The sequence below is a fragment of the Trichoderma atroviride genome, chromosome 3 (genome assembly GCF_020647795.1).
Source record: "Trichoderma atroviride chromosome 3, complete sequence".
Lineage (NCBI taxonomy): Eukaryota > Fungi > Ascomycota > Sordariomycetes > Hypocreales > Hypocreaceae > Trichoderma > Trichoderma atroviride.
Window position 1 is genome coordinate 3,791,780 of NC_089402.1, and position 22,039 is coordinate 3,813,818.

The 22,039-nt window shown below is 47.9% G+C and overlaps 8 protein-coding genes across 8 annotated transcripts; 3 read left to right on the forward strand and 5 right to left on the reverse strand.

Moving 5' to 3' along the window:
- Positions 1–99: 99 nt before the first annotated feature.
- On the reverse strand, positions 100–5,710 carry TrAtP1_006524 (uncharacterized protein). The gene is made up of 3 exons (XM_014083192.2): positions 4,821–5,710; positions 4,337–4,772; positions 100–4,290 (listed from the first exon to the last, which is right to left on the reverse strand). Exons 1-3 carry the CDS (start codon positions 5,136–5,138, stop codon positions 275–277), a joined length of 4,770 nt encoding a protein of 1,589 aa, XP_013938667.1. The 5' UTR covers positions 5,139–5,710; the 3' UTR covers positions 100–274.
- Positions 5,711–6,139: 429 nt separating this feature from the next.
- TrAtP1_006525 (uncharacterized protein) lies at positions 6,140–8,402 on the forward strand. Its single transcript, XM_014083105.2, has 3 exons — positions 6,140–6,738; positions 6,938–7,883; positions 7,949–8,402. Exons 1-3 carry the CDS (start codon positions 6,264–6,266, stop codon positions 8,139–8,141), a joined length of 1,614 nt encoding a protein of 537 aa, XP_013938580.1. The 5' UTR covers positions 6,140–6,263; the 3' UTR covers positions 8,142–8,402.
- Positions 8,403–9,707, reverse strand: TrAtP1_006526 (uncharacterized protein). Its single transcript, XM_014083106.2, has 3 exons — positions 9,352–9,707; positions 8,928–9,251; positions 8,403–8,817 (listed from the first exon to the last, which is right to left on the reverse strand). Exons 1-3 carry the CDS (start codon positions 9,471–9,473, stop codon positions 8,547–8,549), a joined length of 717 nt encoding a protein of 238 aa, XP_013938581.1. The 5' UTR covers positions 9,474–9,707; the 3' UTR covers positions 8,403–8,546.
- Positions 9,708–9,914: 207 nt separating this feature from the next.
- On the forward strand, positions 9,915–10,388 carry TrAtP1_006527 (uncharacterized protein; the record flags this gene model as incomplete). Its single annotated transcript, XM_014083107.1, has 3 exons — positions 9,915–10,007; positions 10,081–10,221; positions 10,314–10,388. The coding sequence occupies 3 exons, from the start codon at positions 9,915–9,917 to the stop codon at positions 10,386–10,388; spliced, it is 309 nt and encodes a 102-aa protein (XP_013938582.1).
- Positions 10,389–10,690: 302 nt separating this feature from the next.
- TrAtP1_006528 (uncharacterized protein) lies at positions 10,691–11,108 on the reverse strand (the record flags this gene model as incomplete). The annotated part of the gene is made up of 2 exons (XM_014083108.2): positions 10,691–10,780; positions 10,863–11,108. 2 exons carry the CDS (start codon positions 11,106–11,108, stop codon positions 10,691–10,693), a joined length of 336 nt encoding a protein of 111 aa, XP_013938583.2.
- A 636-nt stretch (positions 11,109–11,744) lies between these two features.
- Positions 11,745–14,306, reverse strand: TrAtP1_006529 (uncharacterized protein; the record flags this gene model as incomplete). Its single annotated transcript, XM_014083109.2, has 5 exons — positions 11,745–13,057; positions 13,118–13,595; positions 13,667–13,870; positions 13,927–14,219; positions 14,279–14,306. 5 exons carry the CDS (start codon positions 14,304–14,306, stop codon positions 11,745–11,747), a joined length of 2,316 nt encoding a protein of 771 aa, XP_013938584.1.
- A 2,738-nt stretch (positions 14,307–17,044) lies between these two features.
- Positions 17,045–17,487, forward strand: TrAtP1_006530 (uncharacterized protein; the record flags this gene model as incomplete). The annotated part of the gene is made up of 2 exons (XM_014083110.1): positions 17,045–17,214; positions 17,301–17,487. 2 exons carry the CDS (start codon positions 17,045–17,047, stop codon positions 17,485–17,487), a joined length of 357 nt encoding a protein of 118 aa, XP_013938585.1.
- Positions 17,488–19,332: 1,845 nt separating this feature from the next.
- On the reverse strand, positions 19,333–19,662 carry TrAtP1_006531 (uncharacterized protein; the record flags this gene model as incomplete). The annotated part of the gene is made up of 1 exon (XM_066113162.1): positions 19,333–19,662. One exon carries the CDS (start codon positions 19,660–19,662, stop codon positions 19,333–19,335), a length of 330 nt encoding a protein of 109 aa, XP_065969248.1.
- Between the last annotated feature and the right edge of the window lie 2,377 nt (positions 19,663–22,039).

A 22,039-nucleotide genomic window follows, 5' to 3' on the forward strand; every position in this document is an offset into this window, starting at 1 on the left:
AGCGGCTCCAAGCATCAATAGAGGTCAATGTGCTCACTCTTATCCCTCGAAAAACAAAACAATGCCACCGTAAAATTAATAAAAGTGCTTCCAGAGTTTGGTAAAATAATTCATAAACTTCATATCTCTTATCTATTCCTATCCCAAAAAGAAGCAGAATGGCAATGGCCACCCATTTCAATTCGCCGTCATCCATGACACAACTCGCCATTGCTTTGCTCGCTTAGCATATACATACACAAACAATAGACGACATCTATATAACTTTTTCCCATCATATATGACTTCTTCCATCAATCGGACACTTGTAATCAAGATCCCTCGGCAAGATGCCATTCTCTTGCTTCTCTTGTAACGCATCTAGGCATGTCTGGTGATAGATGTGTCGACAGGCCAACACAACTAGCGGTCCTAGCAGCTGATCCTTATTGGAGTTTCCGGCGTATTGCTCGAGCAGCATGCTTGAGGGCCGCATGTCCAAGCTCTTCCCCTTGCTCCTACGATCCGTGATCCTTGCATGGCCTTTGGCTCGCTCCGCAACTTGTGTCTGTCGCTGCTTTCTGGCTGCATCTTCAAGTGCTTGCTTGTCTTCCCAGGCTTCAAAAACAGAATTGCCAGCAAGGCCCGGACCCCAGACTCTCTTGCCACAAGCTTCGCAGGTAGAGCCCCGTGGCCTCCATCCACGCTGTCGGAGCTCAACAGATGTGTTGACGTTTGTGAACAAGTTTCGTTCTATAAGACGATTCGACAGGCGGAGAATAGACTCTTCGTAAGCATACGCGGAAAATATAGACGCAAGAACGCTACGAAGGTCTGCCAAGCTGGGAGACGATGCTGCGACCTGGGTGAGGAACGATCTCAAGACTCGCAAGAAGGAGAGGTTCGATGCAGGGTTTGAGAAAGTAACAGCACCCAGCTGGCCGTTTGCTTGATCCGAAGCCTGACTTGAAGTAGAAACAAGCAACGAAGTGAATGTATGCTGTACAAGCGATCGCAGCTTTGCCAAAAGCATCTCTTCGTCAAGCACATCTTCATTGGCAACAGCCTGTATAGACGGGGCCAAATTCTGAGTCACCTGTACACAGGCAATGATGAGATTCAGCCAGAGAGCTTCATCTGCGGACAAGTTCTCCTGGGCAGTCTTATTCTTCGATACCACGCTGGTCCTCCGCGGTGCCTTTGTCTGTTCCTGACACAGCCAGATTCCAACATGGACATACTTTTGCAGGCTCTCCAAAAGGGCTTCGGCCGATGGCTGCAGAGAAAGAGAGCTATCATCCTCCCCATCTTTCGTGTTATGCGATCGCAAAAGACCTTCCATAGCGGATTCGAGGGTTCCCAAGTGCCGTACTAATCGCTCCATAGCCTCGATAACTTGTCCCGCATTGGCCATGAGGACTACAGCAGCATCTACCACACCAGTTTCTTCCATAACGGGTAACAGGTTGTTTAATTGAAGGTCGACTGACTGAACGAGACTGATGTAGTCTGAAACATGATGTGGATCAAACTTACACATGAGCTGAACATATTGTTCGACAAGATACCGATCGAGTGCTTGTTGCCCATCTGCCAACGGATCTTCTGGCTCAAGCAGCGTTTTTAAATATGCATGTTGTAATCCAGGGGCGTCAGCGGCAGAAGCTAGAATATGTTGATGCAGCTCTGTCTCCTGCGATGCAAGCGTCGAGGCCGAACGCTCGGGGCTCAGCTCAAGCAAATCCTTTGCGTGATTTTCGATAACTTCCAACACTTCCTGTCTTTGCCTTTGGCTCAGTTCGCTATGAGGTCGTAAACATTCCGCAATGCAGTCAAAGACCAAATCTTGGTCTTCTGCGTCTTCAAAGTATGTTTGCACAAGCTTTCCATATTGTTTGTCGACTTTGTATACTCGTTTCAGAATTCGATAAAAGCCAGCCTGCTTGATCAATGGCATTAACGCAGGCATATCTGAAGGATGATAAACTGATAGCAAATATTCAGCACTCAGCTGTGCATCCTCAGCAAGGTCGGGACCAGGGTAATTGCATAGTCCTGTGAGTACGTTTGACAAAGTCGTGCCAGAGAACAGCAGATATTGAGGAAATTTGGGGAGATTTCGAGCAATAAACATGTCGAGATATATCGTGTCGGCGGGGGCAAAATCCGTTGAATTCATTACATCGAGCAAGATTGACAAAATGTACTGTCGATTAATTGTCAAGCCAAAGATCTGTTCCTCGGGCATGTCCATCTTGGATCCATTTCCATTGGAGTGTTTTTCAGAAGAATCATTCAGAAACGAGTCTTCAAACGCTTCATTCAAAGCGCTGAGGAAACTAGGAGCATCAAATTTGAGAATCATCCTCAGATATGGAAATGCAGGCTCTGCTTCTCCGTCGGTCCTGGTGAGAAACCCTTTGCCGCTGCCTTTGGGCCATGAAATAGTTTTCCCAGAAAAATAGAACCAGTAAATCTCCGCCTTGGCCTTATGCGCTACCTCTTCGTCCATTGTCTCTCCGCTTGGATAAATTCGTCCCGTGAGAATATAGGAGAGGTAAGGGAATATCTTGACCGCATTCACGCCGTAATAGTCATCGCTCGTGCTGCCGGCCATAAAGTCTCCGTTAGACATCAGGGGGACCAGTAGATTGAGTAGGTCGATCATTGGGGTAATGTAATCTTGCAAAGCTTGATTCCAGACGTAGGTAAGCGCATCGTATAGATTATGTTGCTTGCAGAGAATGGTGAGCTGATCCAGATCTAGAGTTACCGTCTCCATGTGGCAAATCATCTCCTCAAGCCTGCTTTCCCATCCTTTGATAACATAGTAATTTACCATATCCTTAACCACTGTAGGTGGGACAACCGTAATCGTTTGGTCAAGGATATAAGGCTCAAGCGTTTCGAGAAATATGCCTTCGACATCAGCATCGCTATACCATTCGTATAGCTCTTCAAACAGAAAATCAATATTGTCAATAGTTTGGCAAGCCACAAAACAAGTTTCAGCAAGTTGCTTCAAATGATCATCATCCACAGATGCCTTGTGCTTTTGTCTCTGTGTAAATGCATATTTCAAAGAGGCGCTGGTTATCTCCATGAGCTTGTCGCGAACCATATTATGTCTTAGGTCAGTATCGTCGGGGAGGCCGACGGTCAACTTGTTGGCGTCGCCAGTATAATAGGTGGTAGCCAGCTGAATAGCCCCTATATAATCACCGTGCTCCATTGTGGCAATAAGTCGGTCTGCCCAATTTGATAATGCGCCTATAGCCACGTCGTTGAAACCTAGGAGGAACATTCTCCCTTTGTATGCTTTGAAGCTCATGTAAAAGGCGTCGGCTACAACCCCATGCATCGATACATCATTTTCGTCTAGATTTTCCACAAGAGTGTGTAGTTGTGTGGAGAAAAGATCAGTGTGATAGATGTATCTCTCCAATAGATCAAACGCTTCCGTCATGCGCATGGTTCTGTCCTCCAGAACAATCAATCTTTGAGAAATCGTCAAGACAGTCAACACAGAGCGGCTAAGCCACTGCACAGCAGCAATGGACTCCTCACATTTCCATCTACTTCGAGCTTTAAACCTCAACGAAGGTGGCTGATCAGCGTCGTCTCCAGGAATCTCTTCGACGTCCAGCACTGTTAGCACATTAGACCAACAATACGCCAGTTTTGCTTTCGAGAAGGTAGATCCAGTGTGTGAGTCTGCAACTTTAAGGTTCACAGCAGGAAACCAGGCCAAGCAGCCCGTCATCGCGCTGTGAGCCGGAACATCCTTAGGACGTGCCGACTTGTGTTGCGTCTGCGCCACTGGGGTCGTGGAGACAATGACAAGTAAATAAGGGGTAAGCATAGCAGTCAGTCCCATCTTGTCTGTCGCACGTTCAATGTTTCCCAATGGCAGAGGCGCAAAGGCTAGAACGGTGCTAGGCTTTATTGTTTTGCCTGGAGGCATTGGCGCATTGGGATACCGGCCCAATATCCTCGTGGTCTTGACCGTTCTGCCTAGTGGCCCAGTGCCTCTGGTGGCAAGATGGGAGAAAGCCATGCCATGGCCATCTGCGGATACAAGAGCTGTGTGCCGGGTCCCCAGAAATCCTAGATGGATGACAGAGGCCTCTGGCGTATGACCATCCACTGTCCTATCCTGTACTTGAGAGTCGTCTAGATGCGGGATTGTAAGGAAAGGCCGTGAAGGCCGTGTTGTATCCCAAGTAAAGATGTTTCCGTTGGAATGACCGCCGGCTATGGTTGTGTGATCTGCTGATACAGCGAGGGCAGTAATAGGACCAGACTCAACAGCTATCAAAATCAGCCATGCACACTTACACGTCTTTACAGAACATACCTTTAGTCCCGGGGCCGATGATGAGTTTTAGGTTTTGGCTATAGTCAAACATTAAGATTATGCCTTTGGAGGTTCCCAAAAAAATTGAAGCCGACACAGCAAGACACGTGGGCGACCCAAAATTCCGCTTCGCTGATTCTGAGAACGCATAGCTATTCAGCTTCTTCAGTCTAGTCCACCTTACGATTTCCCACGGTGGCGATGGTGTGTCTGTATCGGCTTGATCTATAGGAAAATTAGAGCTGTAAGAGGCGTGGCGGCTGTGGCTAGCCGCAAATGCAGGAGACGAGGGACGAGGGCTGAGGGCGTTAAACGAGGATATGCGGGATTGGAATCGTCGATCAAAGGGTCGGAAGGACGGCGTCGGGCTGCCTAGCCCTGAACGGGACGCAGCTGTTGGCAACACACTGCTGCTTGGAGAGGAAACGCGCGAGCCCTATGCCTGTCAGATCATCTCTCCAGTCATACAGAGCGCATCACATACCTGGACCGATGGAGAGTCTCCCACCCCAGAGGTGACAGACTCAATGGGACTCCCTGCTCTGCGCGGAACCGCATCAATGGAGCTGGCGTCCGCCGAAGTGATTTCGGAAATGTCCCCATTCTGAGCAGATGCTTCTACAACTGTGGCATCTACGACATGCTTCTCCTCCTCCAAATCCACAGAGCTGGGGTCTTCTGGTATGTCTTGTTCCTCGAGCTGCGGGACATCGGCGTCATCATCGTTTTCTACGGCAGGACTTGGGTTCTCGTAGTCCGCCACTGGCTCCCCATTGGGAGATGCGTCTTCAGAATCAGACATTGTATCGCAAATTCCATCACATTGTCCGACATGCAGCGCGTCGTCGGGAGGGTGCGTATGTCTCGGTCGTGCGAAGGCGCCGGCTGGCAGCTTGAGGTCAAGAGGGGCCAAGCCAAGGTCGGCGGCTCAGCTGTCGCAAGCTCACGAACTACAAAACTCAGGCGATGCGACCTATCATTGCCTCGCGTGGGCACAGCGCTAATCTACGGCTCTCGATCGTGAGATCAGAAAAGAGCAGATTAGACCTCCAAGGCTGCAGTTCCTCGGACAGCTTCCCCATCCCGCGGGCAATAGAATCGCTAGTCCGTCCGCGTATGCACATGCATGCAAACTGTTCCGGAGATACTCCGGCGCAGCAATCCGAAGTGACGTACTGCTGGCAGGTTCTAGGCGCTACAGACAGGGTTCGTCTACGGCGGGGTGTTGGAGGGGCTACAGCAGAGCAGCCACAGCAAGCTACTAACGCTGCTGGAAGTGTATACATTTACGGGTGTTTTTGGTTGAATAGCTTTTAGCTAGGCGCTTATCAAGTATATACATATTGATTTTTGTCCAAATGCGGCATTGTTGTGGCGTGTTCATTTCTGCAGAAAGAGCATCTAGATGCAGAGTACCGCATCGTGTAAGAGTGCATCTGTATACGAACTCGCCCACTCGCGGGAATATTTCCGGCCAAACTGCAGAAACCTTATAAGCCTTGGTACTATAGATAAGCAGATATACTCGCACACGGTAGAGTTTGCCGTTAATAGGCTTTATCACAGCCCGAGATTTAATGCCCATAGAACAATTCTTCTATCAAACCCAATACTGCAGGGTAATGGACGTATAAACTCTGGCGCTGCTTATATATCAAGCAGAGCATCTAGTCATGAAATTTTAGAGCGCCCCGCGCTGAAGTCGCTGCCCCTCCTAAACTCGGACCCTGTGGCGTGGCAAGCATAAGTAGAAAAAAATTCAGGCGGTCCGCTTTAAATTTTTTTTCTTTCCTCTTTCCTACGGGAAGAAGCGCCGTATCAACTCCAAACAGTCGATCAAGTTATCCTGATTTGATTGATCCTTCGTCTTCAACCTCGCTCTTTTGTCTGTCATCTTTTCTCACTTCAAAAAAACACAACAGAAGAAATGGCCGCCACCAACGGTTCTGCCAAGATCCTCGACCACACCACTGCTCTGCAGGTGCTGGAAGAGTACAAGACTCGTGATGGCCTCGACAGACAGGAGCTCATGGACACGGCCAAGCACGGCGGCCTGACCTACAATGACTTCCTCATCCTGCCTGGCTACATTGGCTTCCCTGCGTCAGAGGTGACCCTGGACTCTGCCGTCACCAAGCGCATCACCCTCAAGACCCCCTTCGTCTCCTCGCCCATGGACACAGTCACTGAGCACGAGATGGCCATCCACATGGCTCTCCAGGGCGGTCTGGGTGTTATCCACCACAACTGCTCTCCCGAGGCTCAGGCCGACATGGTGCGCAAGGTCAAGCGTTACGAGAACGGCTTCATTCTTGACCCCGTTGTCATCACCCGCGACACCACGGTTGGCGAGGCCATCGCTCTTAAGGAGAAATGGGGCTTCGGTGGTTTCCCAGTCACAGGTATGAAAATTTTTCACATCTTCACCCAATCACTTCATCCACCGCATTACATGATTATAAACCTTTTTAAATTATAACTTTCGTTCCACCAAAAGACTTTTGTCCTGAGGACCACCTATACTATGACCTGCACATGTCTTCTACCTAATACTTGCAACTGAAGCAAATGGGCGACTTGGTTACTAATTCAGACATGCAGAGGACGGAAAGATTGGCTCAAAGCTGCTTGGTATTGTCACCAACCGAGACATCCAGTTCGAAGATGACCACACCGCACCTGTCTCCAAGGTCATGGTCCACGACCTCATCACTGCTCCCGATGGCGTTACCCTGACCGAGGCGAACAAAATCCTGTCCCAGTCCAAGAAGGGCAAGCTCCCCATCGTCGACAAGGACTTCAACCTGGTTGCCATGATTTCTCGCTCTGACTTGACCAAGAACCAGCACTTCCCGCTGGCTTCTAAGCTTCCCCACAGCAAGCAGCTTCTCTGCGCTGCTGCCATTGGCACCCGCCCTGAGGACAAGCTCCGTCTGCAGAAGCTGGTCGAGGCTGGTCTTGACATTGTTATCCTCGATAGCTCTCAAGGCAACAGCATGTACCAGGTTGAGATGATCAAGTGGACCAAGGCTCAGTTCCCCGATCTGGATGTTATCGGTGGAAACGTTGTTACCCGAGAGCAGGCTGCCAGCCTCATCGCTGCTGGCGTCGACGGTCTCCGAATTGGTATGGGAAGTGGCTCTGCCTGCATCACTCAGGAGGTCATGGCCGTCGGCCGACCCCAGGCAGCTGCTGTTCACGCAGTCAGCAGCTTCGCTGCCCGCTTTGGCGTTCCTTGCATTGCTGATGGCGGCATCCAAAATGTTGGCCACATTGCCAAGGGTCTTGCTCTCGGCGCTTCCACCATCATGATGGGTGGCCTGTTGGCTGGTACAACTGAGTCTCCTGGTACTTCTTTCGTTTCTCGCGAAGGAAAGTTGGTCAAGGCCTACCGTGGTATGGGCTCCATTGATGCTATGCAGGATAAGAAGGCTGGTAATGGCGGCAAGGACAGCCAGAAGAGCAACGCCGGTACTGCTCGCTACTTCTCTGAAGGCGACAGTGTCTTGGTTGCCCAGGGTGTCGCTGGTGCCGTGGCTCACCGAGGGTAAGTCGAAGACCGCGAAAGCTCATCATAAAAAGGTGCATCGTAAAGGCTAACACATTCACTAGATCGATCTCCAAGTTTGTTCCTTACCTTGCTGCTGGTCTCAAGCACTCCATGCAGGACTGCGGTATGCGCAGCCTCAAGGAGCTGCATGAGTGTGCCGCCACTGGCACCCTGCGATTTGAACTTCGCACAGCCAGCGCTCAGTTGGAGGGTAACGTGAACATGGAATCTTACGAGAAGAAGCTTTACGCATAAATGCGATGATTCGATACGAAGAATTCTGGATAGGGGTTTTTATACAAAAGGAGAAGGCAGGGAAAAGGAAAGGGCTGTATCTGATTTCGGGAGTTTGGGTTTAGGCTATACGTGGTCAGAAGCTTGAAAGATATCGAGTAAACAAAAGACCTCCCATCAAGGTTTAAGAGGCAGGAATGGCGTTTTTCATGACATGAATAATGATTTGTCAATTTAATAAAGAGCGGCTACCCTCTCAGGGCATGCCAAAATTCTGCGAGACTTGAATGTGCGAGCCATGCTGTGAAATTTTTTTCTTGCCTCTTAGGATAGCGATAAGGCCATTGACCTCTTTCCTGCGTGATATCATAAACATATAGAATCCATCGCTCGCCATGTCTTGTCTATAACGTTATCTGCAGTATTCTAATTCTCATCTTCCAGCTCCATCTCCCCATCTACAAGCTCAACATGTGCCGTCTCACGACTCAGAATCACATAATCAGGGCGCACAATTTTGCCTCCTCTTAGTACGCGATCTCTAGGTGAAAACCCATCTTTGGTGAAGCCGATTTTTTCGTAGAATCGAAGGCCGTTGGTGTTGCTGATGAAGCATGTAAGCATGACTTTTTTGGTGGAAGGGATGTTCTCCGCGATGGTGATGAGGAAGTTCATGAGGTGCTTGCCGAGGCCGGAACTACATCGAGTGGAAGGTAGAGTAATTAGCTTTGATGGGACTTCCCAGATTGCGATATACTTCTATAGAAACGTATATGCGAAGATTGCCATAAATTCAAGGAGACTTACCCCTGTAGCTCAGGTAACAAATGCACCTCATAGCAGTACAGCACAGGCTCGTGGTTCTCAAACGTGGGCATCAGCGAAGTAAACCCCTTGACTGTGCCGCTTTCATCTTTGACTAGGATATATCGCAGGTCCGGCGACTTCATCTCCTTCTTTTTCATAGCGGGATGCCATCCCGTCGAAGCGCTCTTATAGTCCTCTCCGCTAGTAAACTCAATGATGTCGAAGCATGCCTTGAAGTCGTCTTTGCTGAGAACATGAGGCGATAGAAGCCCAAGGGTATAGTTCTGCTTTGTGAGGGGATGTGTCCATGATGTCCATCCTTCGCTATTATAAATGGACGTTATCAAATTAGAACATGCTGCTCAAAGACATGAGAGTATATGGAATGGAAGCATATACTTCGTAGGGCATCGGATCTATATACCTTGGCTTTAAATAATCTCTAATAAACTCGTCATCGGTCCTATCGTTGGCCGTAGCAATTGGGCTAGTTTTTTGAGATTTTTTAGCCTTGGCTGCGACTTTGGTCGTCTGTTCTTCAGCCATAGTGCGTAACCTCTGCCTCTATTTGGGATAAAAGAGAATGAAGATGCGCCTGCAATACAGAGCCAGAGAGACCCGGGTCCGATTATCTTATCTCTGCCGCTAAAGTTTCAAAAGTCACCAGTTGTTCGCCTATAATGAATAATTCATCATAAAATTCAGCTTGAAACCATATACACCCAGCAGCGGTTAAATCACATAGATTTCGATTTACTTCAAAGCTCATAAAGGTCGGTGTAATTCGCCATCAAGAAGTCATCAGCGCCGCTACCCGAGGTTTGGCCGACTCCAGCACTATTGTGGTTTGTAAAACATTATCGCCAACTTTTTCAACTTTATTAATTACACTAAGAAGAAAAAAACCTGTACTCTTTTCTTTTCTTTTCCCTTTTTTTCTTAGTTTTACTGTATTATAGTTTATCCTTGGTCGATGAATAATCCTTAATGATTCCCGGCCTTCGCCTGCTGCATCTCAGCCGTGGCTATGCCACCAAACGGCCAGCCTCTCGGCTCAAGCCAACGATAAGTCTTGATCATGTACGTCACAAGTTTATAATCAATTAATTGAGGTACAGTCGCAATTCATAATTGACAATTCAAAAAAATTCAGTTTCTCCAAAGAACAAAAGCACTGGCTTTATATCGAACCATATGGCGACATACCGGGCGCATAGCCGATCCTCAGACGAGAGCCGAGTCTCGCAGATATGCCCGCGATGAGTTTGAGCGACATCGCAACGTCACAGACATTGTAAGTTTACTGCGCCAGCAATCCAATCATCTGTAGGAAATAAAGAAGAGAAAAAAACCTAACCATGCTAACTCGAATCCTCCGCAACCAAGTCTCACATCAGATACCTTTTATCAATAGGCAAGACGGAATGGGAAAGTATGGAGAGGTATATCGGGGGTATGTAACACTACATAAAATGTACATTTTGTGACGGCAGCCCAACCGTCATTGCTCAAGGACGTATATAAAGGCCTCTTCCAACATCAAATCTCAAAAGATTCGTGTGTCTCTGTCTGGAGCCATCGCCGCAACGTCGTCTATCAATCGGCAGTTCGCTAGACCCTTTCTTGCTTTTTGTTTTCTTGCCCATCGCCCCGTTTCGTCGTCACCGTTTATGCGCCAATATTGTACAAAGTTTCCCAGCTGTTCCGGATGCCCATATGTCGCCGTCGTCAAAATAAAAAAGAACAAAGATTTTTGCAATTGCTTAGCTCTGTCGCTGCTTGTGTCGGGGGTTCGCCTTGCAGATGATGTACAGGTATCCGTTGTGTCGCTTTCCGGCCTTTCGTCGAACGACCTGCGAATTTGATCATTAGCCCACGAACAAGTCCCCATTGCATGCACCTTGAGCGATGCTTGTAAACCCATTTCCAACCTACCTTGCAGTGCTCACACCTCTTCTTGACCGAGCTGTGAACCTTCATGCCCCTCGTCTGCTGCAGGGATCCTGCAATTGCGGGCTTGGACAGCCATCCCATCCAGGTGGAAGCCGGGCTGGCCATGAGCGGCTTGACAGCCTGGGCAGAGCGCAATAGCCCTGTGGTTATTGAGAATGCGCGCAGTAGGGATGCCATTGTCGCGAGGTTGGCAGTCTTGGCTTGTTGGAGGATTGGACGTCGGGCCATTTTTTTTGGTCCAAGTTTGCGAGCTCGCACTTGCGATTGGCTCGTCACGTGGTTTGTCATAATGAAAGCTCCCGCCACGAATCTCCATGCACTCAGCTGCGACGCGAGAGAGATTTGAAAGCAGTAAAAAGGATGTTGGGAAAAAAGGATGTATTGAGCTGCTGGAAGTATGGGTTCATGTCTTTACAATCACCTTCAATGACATAGTTATAGGTGTCGCCGTTGAGTGTTACAAGTCACCTCTCCAAGATGCCGTATTCTTGTCTTTAAAGTCTCTTTATGAACTATAGCTACCTAGTAGCATACTTGGAAATTCTCATACAAATTTTTCATACACATTTCTCATACATAAAAACCTCTCCTCGGCATTAGAAAGTGCCCAAAGCCCCAAAGTCCCTTGTCCTGTGGCTCATTAGCCAGTTTAGCAAATTTTAGATAGGCAAATTGCGCAAAGCCCTTGTCTTGAGTAGAGAAGAAAAAGATAGAAACTCAAAGAGGACTTCAAAGAGGAGCTCAGAGACGAGCTGAGAAAGGAAGAACAAAGAAAATCTCTCTCGCGCAGAAAAGCAACCAAAAAGAAAAAAGAAAAAGAAGGCCATTGGAAGAAAAGGTGATTGAAAGAAGAGATGGGGCTGTTCACCACTGCCGGTTGGTCATCCACTGAGCCGCCTTCAAAGCCGCTTTTTGGTCATAAAAGCACTTCTTTCCGTCATAGCCTTTCTTCGGCTGGAGCTCATCTTGATGATCTGGCGCTCCACCATCTATTCGCGTAGAGCCATATGCGGGAATACCCTTTTTCTTGTTGTCTGTGGGGTATTGGTTCCGAAGCTCGTGGATGCCACGTCGAAAGACATCTTCTCTAAGAGCTAGAATAACCACTGAATACCACCGCTGCATGGTGTCCAAGTCCATGGCGACATCTTCAAGGCTGGGCAAGCCAGCCAACGAGTCAAAGTGGATCTTATTGTCTCGCATCAATGGCTCGTAGTAGGGAGAGATCCGGAGCCAGCCACCGACAACGAAAGCTGGGAACTGGGGCAATGGACGCTCTGTTTCCGTGGACTTAAGACGAATCAGTCCAGCTCCATCTTCAAAGAGCGGTGCGTCCTCATTGAAGGCCTCTCGTTTCCAGTCGGGGCACAACTTGTCTATCAGCCGTTTCTTCTGCATCTTCCAGTGGTCGCATTCTTCGTCAAGATATCGCTGCAAGTGGCATCCTCCGCAAATTCGTCGGTGTCGTGGCAACCGATTCTTCGAACCGGCAGGGAAAAACTCTTCAAAAGTCTCGTATCCACACGAGGAGCAGCACAAAAGCGTTGTTGCCATGACTTTCGTATAATATTTTGGCCAGTCGTCCGCCAAGTGGTCATTCAAGGCCAGCCGGATGGGTTTAACAAGGTCATAGATTGCCTGTAATTTCAGATTGGTGCGAGTAGGGTCGTCTTTCTTCACCTCTAGATATCGATAGATGGCATCTAGGAAGCCGTAAACACCCAGTGGAGTGTTTGGTACCTTGGTCAAATACTCCATGAACGCATGGGTGGGTGAAAAAAGCTGACCGATACCCATTGCCTTTGATTTCATCACAGCCTTCAGGATAATGGCGTAGAAACCTCGCTGGGCTATGTCCATTGGCATAGGGCTCCAGGACAAGCCATACGTGGCCGCATTCTCATGCTGATATGGCATCCCTTTGTTAAAGTGAGGGAAGAAATCGAAGTCCTGAATCTCAGGCATATTTTGGCCGCGCCGTTGAATGTTTATCTCATGAATGAGGTCTAGGATTGGGATCACATCGCCGAAATGAATAAGAGGACAATTATAAATGCCCACCATGGTAACAAGGTTTAGCCCTCGGAGAATGATGGCGAGCACCCGGCGATCAAGGAATGGCACATCGTGCAAATGCAATACTCGGATATGCGCTCGAGCATTGAAGAGTTCCTGCACTACCACGAATGTTAGAATGAGTTTTCCAAATAGCCCAAGACGGTATCCTTGGTACTTACTCAATTTGATGAGATTCTCCACAGCCAAAGTGTAAGCCATCATATGTGGCTTGTAACCATTCCCCTCAAGCTGATTAGCCGACCACATCTTGTCGAGTGGTTTTAGCGAGCCCATTACATTGATGGCGCGGTGGTTTCCTTTCCACCACTCGATTGCTGCCTCGTCGGTTCGCGGGTCAATCACCTCGTCTTCTGACGCCCAGTAAGGTCCAGCTGCTCGCTGGCATGTTTCTCGCCAGACGTTTCCCCATCTGAAATAGACATGTTCCACCTCAATCGAACGAATCTTGTACATATCGGGATGATCCTCGGGTTCCAGTCTTCGACGCTCATCGTGCCAATCTTCAGGGCGGATCATGAGAGGGTACTTTTCTTGAGCTTCTCGGATGTCTCCTACGGTATACCGAGGAACCATGACGACCATGACAGATGAGGGGGGGTTGGCAATATAATTTGCTGCAGTGAAGTCCCACCGTTTCTATTTGTGGCATGTCAGACTTATTTGGTAATCATTCATCAGGTCGGAAAGGGGACGCGATGTTGACTCACTATATTGGAGCCTACCAGCCCAAAAATTCTACCAGAAGTCATGGATAGACTCATCACGGACTTGTGGCCATCCTTGAAGATCTCATCTAAGATCAAGGGTCCTGCATGAGCATGCTGTAGTACAGCTAGGATACCAGATAAGTGTGTGATTGAGTCCTTGCCCACAATGGCATTTGTGAAGTTTTGAGTGTTAAACCAAGGGCCCTACATGTGTCAGTGTTAATCTGTTCCCCAGGACGGCAACATCTTTCATTATTTACCTGAGTGAGAACGATTCGGCCTTTATCGCGACCTTTGCCACGACCTTTGTCACGGCCTTTGTCACCACCCTTGCCGCGAGTCTTGTTGAAGTTTTTTCTCAAGTTTCTTGCGCCAAGACGCAGTCTTTGAGACTCGTAAAACTCTTTACGCGGTTCTCGTTTGACTTGGCCGTTCAAGTATGCTATTACTGCTTTCTCAATCTCCTTGGGCGCCATTGGTGTGACACTCGGATGAAAACCAGTCTCTTCAAGACGTTTTCTTGACTCATGCATTCCGTAATACGAGATGGGAGCTAAGATAATCATTAGTTCATAATTGGATCTCACCTCAGTGTATACTATTTGGACTTACTCGTGGAATCTTCATCGTCTGAATCCATCGCGAACAGTGTTTTTTTCGACTGAGGTATATCAAAAATCCAATTCTGTCAATATGCACAATCAAGTTCTGTAGACAACCGTGGACTCGCTCAGTTCTATGCCTGCATATCGATTCGTTAGCTGCCTGAGCCTTGAATTTGACTGCCATAGTTGACTAGTCCTTTACCAACGATCAAGGGTGCATATGGGCAGAGAGGAGGCCAACTCCTGTGAGTACTTTGCAGCAAATCTGGCGGTGAGTGATATGTAGAGGTTGCATATGCATCAATCACGGCAGCCAAATCACTTCCAGTCTATCTCTCCAACAGGAGAAGCAGGTTTCTGCAATATCTTGAGAGGGCAAAAAGATGATTCGAGTGTAGAAATCAACTGAGCATCACCGCATGCGTTAAGTGAAATTTTATGTACCGTACCTTCTTCTCCTTACTTCATCTCTTCGAAGAAGAAGGGAGAAACTCTGGTATCTTGTGGGTACGCGAGGAAATAAAAAAAATAGCAGGGTGGGCGTTTGGGAGGGAGGAAAGAGGCATGGCATAGCGGCAGCAAAGAGAGCAATAGGCAGGTGAAGAGTACGAGATGATAGTTTCGTCTACTCTGTAGATGGAATGAATGGAGTTTTGATGGAACGGCACGTACGAAATTGTGCAGGATGGAATGGAGATGAAGTCGAAATGGACCTACCAAGTGATGCGAGAAGAAGTTGCCAAAGAAAATCTCCAAAGAAAATCTCCAAGCAACAGACAACAGTATCTAGTAAAAGGGTAACTTGGTTCCAGATGTCTGCAGCGAGCGATGCAGATTCGTTGTTGTTTCTTGGGGAGCAAATGCGTGGTCGAAGTTTGTGTTGTGTGCGGGAGAAAGGAGGGTGGAGGGTGAGAAGGAAAGTGCAACGGGGGGGAGAGGAGGAAAAAAGTTTTGGCTGCATTTCAAGTTCATATTTTTGGGCACGTGGAGGCCGCTGCCTGCACTCCAAGTCATCACAACATAGGTATCAACAGCCGGCTACCGTTTCCAGGAGCAACTGATAATATTGGTGAATAGGAGTCCCCTAACACCGCTAGCTGAAATGCATTATAACCCCCCCCTGAGCTGACTCCCAGCACTTGGGTTCTCCAGGTGAGATAGATCACAGCGGCCTTTTTAATTCATGTATCAGAGGCTTGAGGGTTTTGGCACAGCCTATAGACAGAAAAGCTCCATAAAGAAACCAAACATCTCAAGGTATGTGTGATGCTGCCGGTGCAGAATTGGATACCTGGAGATATCCATCTTGCTCTAGATTTTCGTGATACTGTTCAATGACAGACCAAGTAACAAGTAGCTTTGATCATAGTCTCTCAGGCCGTATTTCCATCTCTACGAGTAGCTTCTTTCAGGTGCAGGAATAAAAATAGACGCACGCACCGAGCATGATGCCTTTGACAAAGTGGGACCTGGTTGAAAATCCTCCTGGGCCTGTTTTCTTTGTCTTTTTACTACATCATTGTTCATCAACAGTCCTGGAGATTGAATTTAGTTCACTTCGTCGGCAACGCCCATCTGTGCGTTTGATTTCGGTGGCTTTGATCTTTTCCTAGCACCCAAACCTGTAACTTTCTCCTCCAAACATCCACACCACTTCCAATCATCCATATTGTCAACAGGAAATTCGACTATTTCGAGAAATTTTATCTCTTTTATCTACAGAATTTTTGATCCTCTTCCACACCCCCTTCTCCTATCTTGTTTGCAATAACCCCAGTGGCGATACTAGGCAGCGATTCTATCTAACAACCGTAGGTATCCATCCAACTTTGGCCATTTCTCCTCTATTGCATCGCCATCGCTCACCAATGAGTTCCAGACCGTTCTTGTCATTTTTCTCCGAGACGCTATCCTCTTCAGTTCCCGCCTAGTCCTGTCTTTCCTCTGGAATATCGGAAAGCCGTTATCAAACCAAGCTACCAAGCCTCAGCGTGAAGATAAAGAAGAGTAGAATCCACGGCTCATCATCAGCCGTTCTATCAAAAGCGAAATAACCAAAGCTTCATTTAGCAAAGCATTGCAGACGTTGCTCTTATCCATCCAACACGAAGCCAATCTTTGCGATAGAGGTTCGCAGCTACACGACGCGTGCCAACAAACCACTTGAGCATCTCTCCGAACGATACGCTGCGTCATGTTTCAAAGCGAGCATAATTTCAAAAGTTGAAACAGCTGTATATTTGGGCTTTCATCATGTTCCTTTGCTTCACTTGAAGTCTCTCCACTGCAAGATCAACCCAAAGCGCAAGTTGTAACTCTGGGGAGAGAATCAGGCAACGTAAGCTTCGATTATGGTTTCAAACCAACCACTAGAGCTTCGAGGACTCTCTGACATTGGAAATAGTTATTTCTAGCAATAATCACGAAAGTAACCTCGAAAATTATGCGTTTCGTCAAAAAAATGGCGATGCCACAAACCGATCACAGAATCCAAAGAACCGCACACAGCAACAGCAGATAACATTCAAGAGACGATGACCATTCAAGAGTTCAAACCCGAGTATTCCAGTTTTCAATACATATTTACGAGTACTTTTACATATGCATATTATACTGTTTGAATAGCAGCATCGGGGGAAAGGGACTAGAAGATGATACAACCAGGTTACTTTCATGCCTCTGTTCAGCCCCAGCAGCTCAAGTAAAAAAGCAATACGTACCTCGAGCTTATATCGATGACCATTGCAACTCAATCCTTACGTATTCTACAAAGATGACGCCCTACGATGCGTTCGAACAGCGGGACAATTCCCAGCAAGCAAGCAGAAGCAACACTGAAGTGCCAGATCGAACTACCGGTTGTATAGATTTTTCGATCTGGCACTACCGGTTGTATAGATTACTTCTCAAGAGTATACTCACAAATCACATGGGTACCAAGCCGTATGTTCAACAAAGCTCAAATTTTCTACCCTTTGATATGAACCAGGTGAGCAACCCGACTCTTCTAACCAATTCCTTGTTTCCAGTGAGTCGATGTATCCCCCAGAGTACCAAACGCCATCAGACTGGTCAGAGACCGGCAAAAATGCCTTCGAGAGAATCACGAAACCTGCCTACGCCATTTTGTTCTGTACTTCTGATGATCAACTTAGCGATTATCCTACTCAGCCAAGAACGCTCCTTGTTTTGGAATCAAAGCAACTGCCTCTCTGAAGACGAACAGACAGTGGCTCGCGAAATCATAGAGACGCAACAATATATAACATAGGGAATGGGACAACTTACATGTCTACGTCGGTAGATCATGAATAAGATTGACTACCTATGGTGGCTCGAGAGAAGCCAGCCAGATCCAAATATGGAACTGATGCGGAACGTGAATGACTTCCGTCTGCGAAAATCCTCGTTGGCGTAATTATTAGAGGACGAACTACAAAGCGAGCCTCCAATGGGCTCTGCAAAGATGACGAACTTCGCCTTGTAGATTATGTAGATGCGATACCGAAGTCCAGTTCCATCAGCTCTCGATATCGTACCAACAACGCACAATTAATATACCAGAAACGATCAGAATCTACCGATTGAGTCTCTGTCGAGATAAACACGATACTATTCTATGCTCTAATTCCTACGGTAACGGTATCGTGGGCGTAGTCAAAGACTTGCTCGACTCTTATATGCATCCTTTGTCAATATCGTTACGGTCCAATGATTCCAGAGACAGAATCACGATACGTCGTTGACAGCCTAAATGTATGCTCAAATCACACAGCGATCGCAAATTAACACAGCAAACAAGGGTCTAGTCTTATGCTTGATGGAGTTTATTATTCGTTCAAATAGCATGTCTGGTCTTTACAATTGCGCTATTCTTTGTATATACCACTTGCCACTTGGGTCTTGTGAGCTTGGGCATATTGTTTCAATTCTTCTAACCGCCGTCAACTGCAGGGTATCCGAAAAAGAGACAAGACAGCAATCATCTTCCGGTTTCCAAAATATTCTAGAAACGTCGATCACTGAAAATGCCACTCTACAAAGCAATCTCGTCTGTTCCTTTCCCCCGCACAATATCCGACATCGGGGGGGTTCATCCAGCGTCAAGCCCATTTCCGAAATCGCGAAGCAAGACCGAATATCTACCTCTCCCCCAACGCCCGTTGATCTAGCAACTATTTGAACGCTGTATGTGTTTAGAAAAAGGAAACAGAGAAAACATCATGACTCGAGGGGCAAAAAAACAGAGGCGGGATTTTCCTAGGTTTCTTTAGATGCAGATACAGTACCACTTTGCGTGCTCCGTCGCTACGAAAGCGTAATCGTGCTGTCGCAACTTTGAGTGGGCTAGCATGCCAACTCCAAGATAAAAAGTCATCTCAAATTGGAAATCCTTCAAAGCCAAGGCCCTAGCCAAGATAAGAGAATGGAAGAGAAGAAACTTCTCGGCAACAGGGTACTTATTACATGTGCACATTGCTACTGATTCCAGCAAATTCCAAGCTAAACAAGATCACACGACTCGAAATCTCGGTTCAGCACACTTTAGCTGCGCGGATCCCGCATCGTTTCGTCGCTGTTGGGTTACACCAAGTTGTAGCGTGTGCATGTCCAATATCTACGCCCTACGAGACTAAGAGTGAGCCTTTTTCGTTTTCTGTGAAAAGTTTTCCATCTCTCTTTTTTTTGCGTATAGGCCCTTGATAGAGCACAGAGATTCGCTGCTACACAGTCATAGATACTGGGTCTGAAAGGCGAGTTCATCTCCTAGGGAAATGTGACTGCTCATACGGTTGGCATACACGCAGTAGCATTCGTATCAGGTGCGACTACCGTTGCACATAGAGTAAAAGGACCAGGGCAATCCGTACGGAGTACATGGCAAAATGACATCAACAGAAAATCTGCATGGTGCGCCTGAAACGTAAATGCGGTAAAGAGCCTCTCTGCAAAGCCAACCGGCCTGCCTGTATCAGCCAAGGGGATCTTCTTCCGGCGGCGGCATGGCAACCACTTTGTACTCCGTGCTGCATATTTGCACGCAGGGATGGTCCTCGCAGGCTAGAGCTCCGATGCAGAGTCACACCACCTTAGGCCGGCTAGAAAACAGCCAATCGAGCAGTAGTGCCGCGGTAAAGAGTCCAGACTTGAAACAGATTCTTGGTCGTAACAGAAATAGCATTCGATTCGACGATGATGCAGCCGCCGGCTTCCCACAGGCCCGTTGCCGCCGGCCGAGAACAACCAGCTGGACAGGATATTAATATATCGCAGTAGGATTCGGGAAATGGCGGCCTCCGTCCAAGATTCCATTTCTGTCATGTCGGTGGCGGGAGCGATGAACAGATTGGTGCTTATGCCAGCCAGCTCAAGTGACGGATCAGCCATCATACGATTCGCTCAGTCCTGCTGCATAATGTCTGGTACCTGGAATAGGCATAGCGATTGTGCCTGGCGCTGCCATGACAGGCGCCGTTGACAGATCTTAAGTGGAAACGGATTATCAACAGACAACGGCGTCTTTCAACGTGAGGCGACAACGTCAACTCTACTGTACAGTACGCGATTCCGTCCCCACTGCTTTGAGCATGAACTGGCGAAGCGGGGGGTGACTTGGCGATCAAGATGTGGTTCTGAGATGGCGGCAAAAGTGCTTCGTAGGCGTGTGACATTGATCCAGTGCTGCTCTGTGACAGACTTGACAGGCTGCTTACTTGTACAAGTATACCGGCCTTGGTGGACTCACGCTAGATCCGTGCAACTCCCGAGTGGTGGAGTCGCGGCTTGTTCGTCACAAGGCCGCTTGGCGGCGCCATAGGCTGGACGCAGAGAAAGCCAGAAAGGAGTCCTCGTTGTGAGCCATTCGTTGTCTCTGCTGCATTAACGAGCGTCAACGCACGTCCAGCCACCGGGAAGAATCCCAGCTCTCTTTGACTCATTTGCAGGGTGCCATTTGTAACTCGTATTCTCCACAGACCGATGAATAAGATTAAGAAAGACTAAAAAAAAAAAGTTGTAGTATCCGTCTATTAATAATGAAATGTTTCACGTAGCTGGGGGCGGCGAAACTGTCGCAATCATCTCGGGTCCTAGCAGTAATCCTTATTCGTCGGTGTGCTTGCTAGGGCGTATCTCGTACTTATGTATGGAGTGTCAGTGGTAATAGTGACTCCGTACTGTTTCTTTTGAACCGTTAAAATGAATCAGATGAGTTAAGGAGTGCGGGAGGGCGAGCAGGGTCCTCATGGCGGATGGATTGACGGGAATGGGCAGCCGCATTAACATGAAGATTGGCAGCGCCAAGTCGAGCAGCATCAGGAATTGGGCAGCATTCGAAAATACCAGAGCAGATAGCGTCGTGGATATTTTCTATAAACAGAGAGAGGTCTTGGAAACATAATGAGACGCTGAGCCTATCATTCACGCTGCTGATTCTCAATGTTTGAAATATCAACCTGGTTCGTTATTCGTTATACTAGAATTAGTTCGTTCACAGCATTCTCGGTGGTAACTTGTCTTGCCAAGAGAACATGTGCATACATACCAATAAAGCTCACACATGATTGAGACTTGGCCTTGGCTTGAGATATAAGGTAAGTATTGGCCGAATGCTGATTGCGCTCAGAATGGCCTCTGCGTATGCATGGTCTGTAGCTATTCTGAGCTCTGATCACACACGCGCCGCTTGGTAAGAGAGATTGCGATTCACATGCTCCTGTTGATCAAAGAGCAATTGCCAACGTCCAATGTGAAGGGATCTAGAGCAAGCGAGGGCTTCCTATCCGTATTGCGGAGTGCCGCCGAAAGGGGCTTCATTTTGCATCTCCAGGCTGGTTTAATGATTCCGTCTCGACAAATAATGGCCATGGACTTATCGAACGCCTCTCATTTGACGGAGACCCTTGTCGCATGGATGAAATCTCTTCTCTCCGGCTTTAGCAGCTGCTAAAAGAATGGGTCCCTGAACCCTGTAATTTTTTTTTTCTTCCCTTTTCTTGCCGGAGATACTGGTCGGGGCTTTTTATGGCCAGTAGTACCACTTTTGGGATGAATACCTGTAATTAGTAGTACCAGAAAGAGCCTCGTATATCACGACATACATACCTATTTGTAGGTACTGTGTATGGCTCGTACGAGGTTGTGTGCATAGCAAGGGAAGAGGAAGAACAGACTAGAACAATGATGAGTGCCCTGCCCTATACCATGCCGATACTTGTATCTTCCAAAGACGAGGCCAGGATTATAGCAGTACATATATACTTTGTCCTGAGTGGTTAAAAGGGGGGAGATTGAATGCATGGCTCCTCAAGTGCTACTGCCAGGGACAGCGTCTCTCAGACAGGCCTGTTGCAGCAGCCTCGTCGAAGCACGCGTCGATACCAGATAGATACGTCTGGACAAGTGCGGGCATCGCAAACGCAGCAGCCGCAGTCCGTCTCAAGCCAATTTCATGGCGCGCCCCTCCACATCACACACTAAAGTACAAGTAGGCGTCACATGGCCGATGACAACAACGTGGTGGTGCAGCTAAGCTCTGGCTAGCTGCCAGCTCCAGATGGAATGCACGGTATGTGTGAGGACGAGGCGGCCGCGATTGGTGGCGTGCTGCGAATGGCTGCTCACTCTGGGACGCATGACGACTCACACCATCGCCAGCAGCGATGACTTGTCCAACGGCCTCTGCCCCACGGGCAGCAGGTAGGTACTCCGTATGTACGTGTATACAATACCTGGATAGAAGCCAATCTCGCTGACGAGGAGGGGCGCA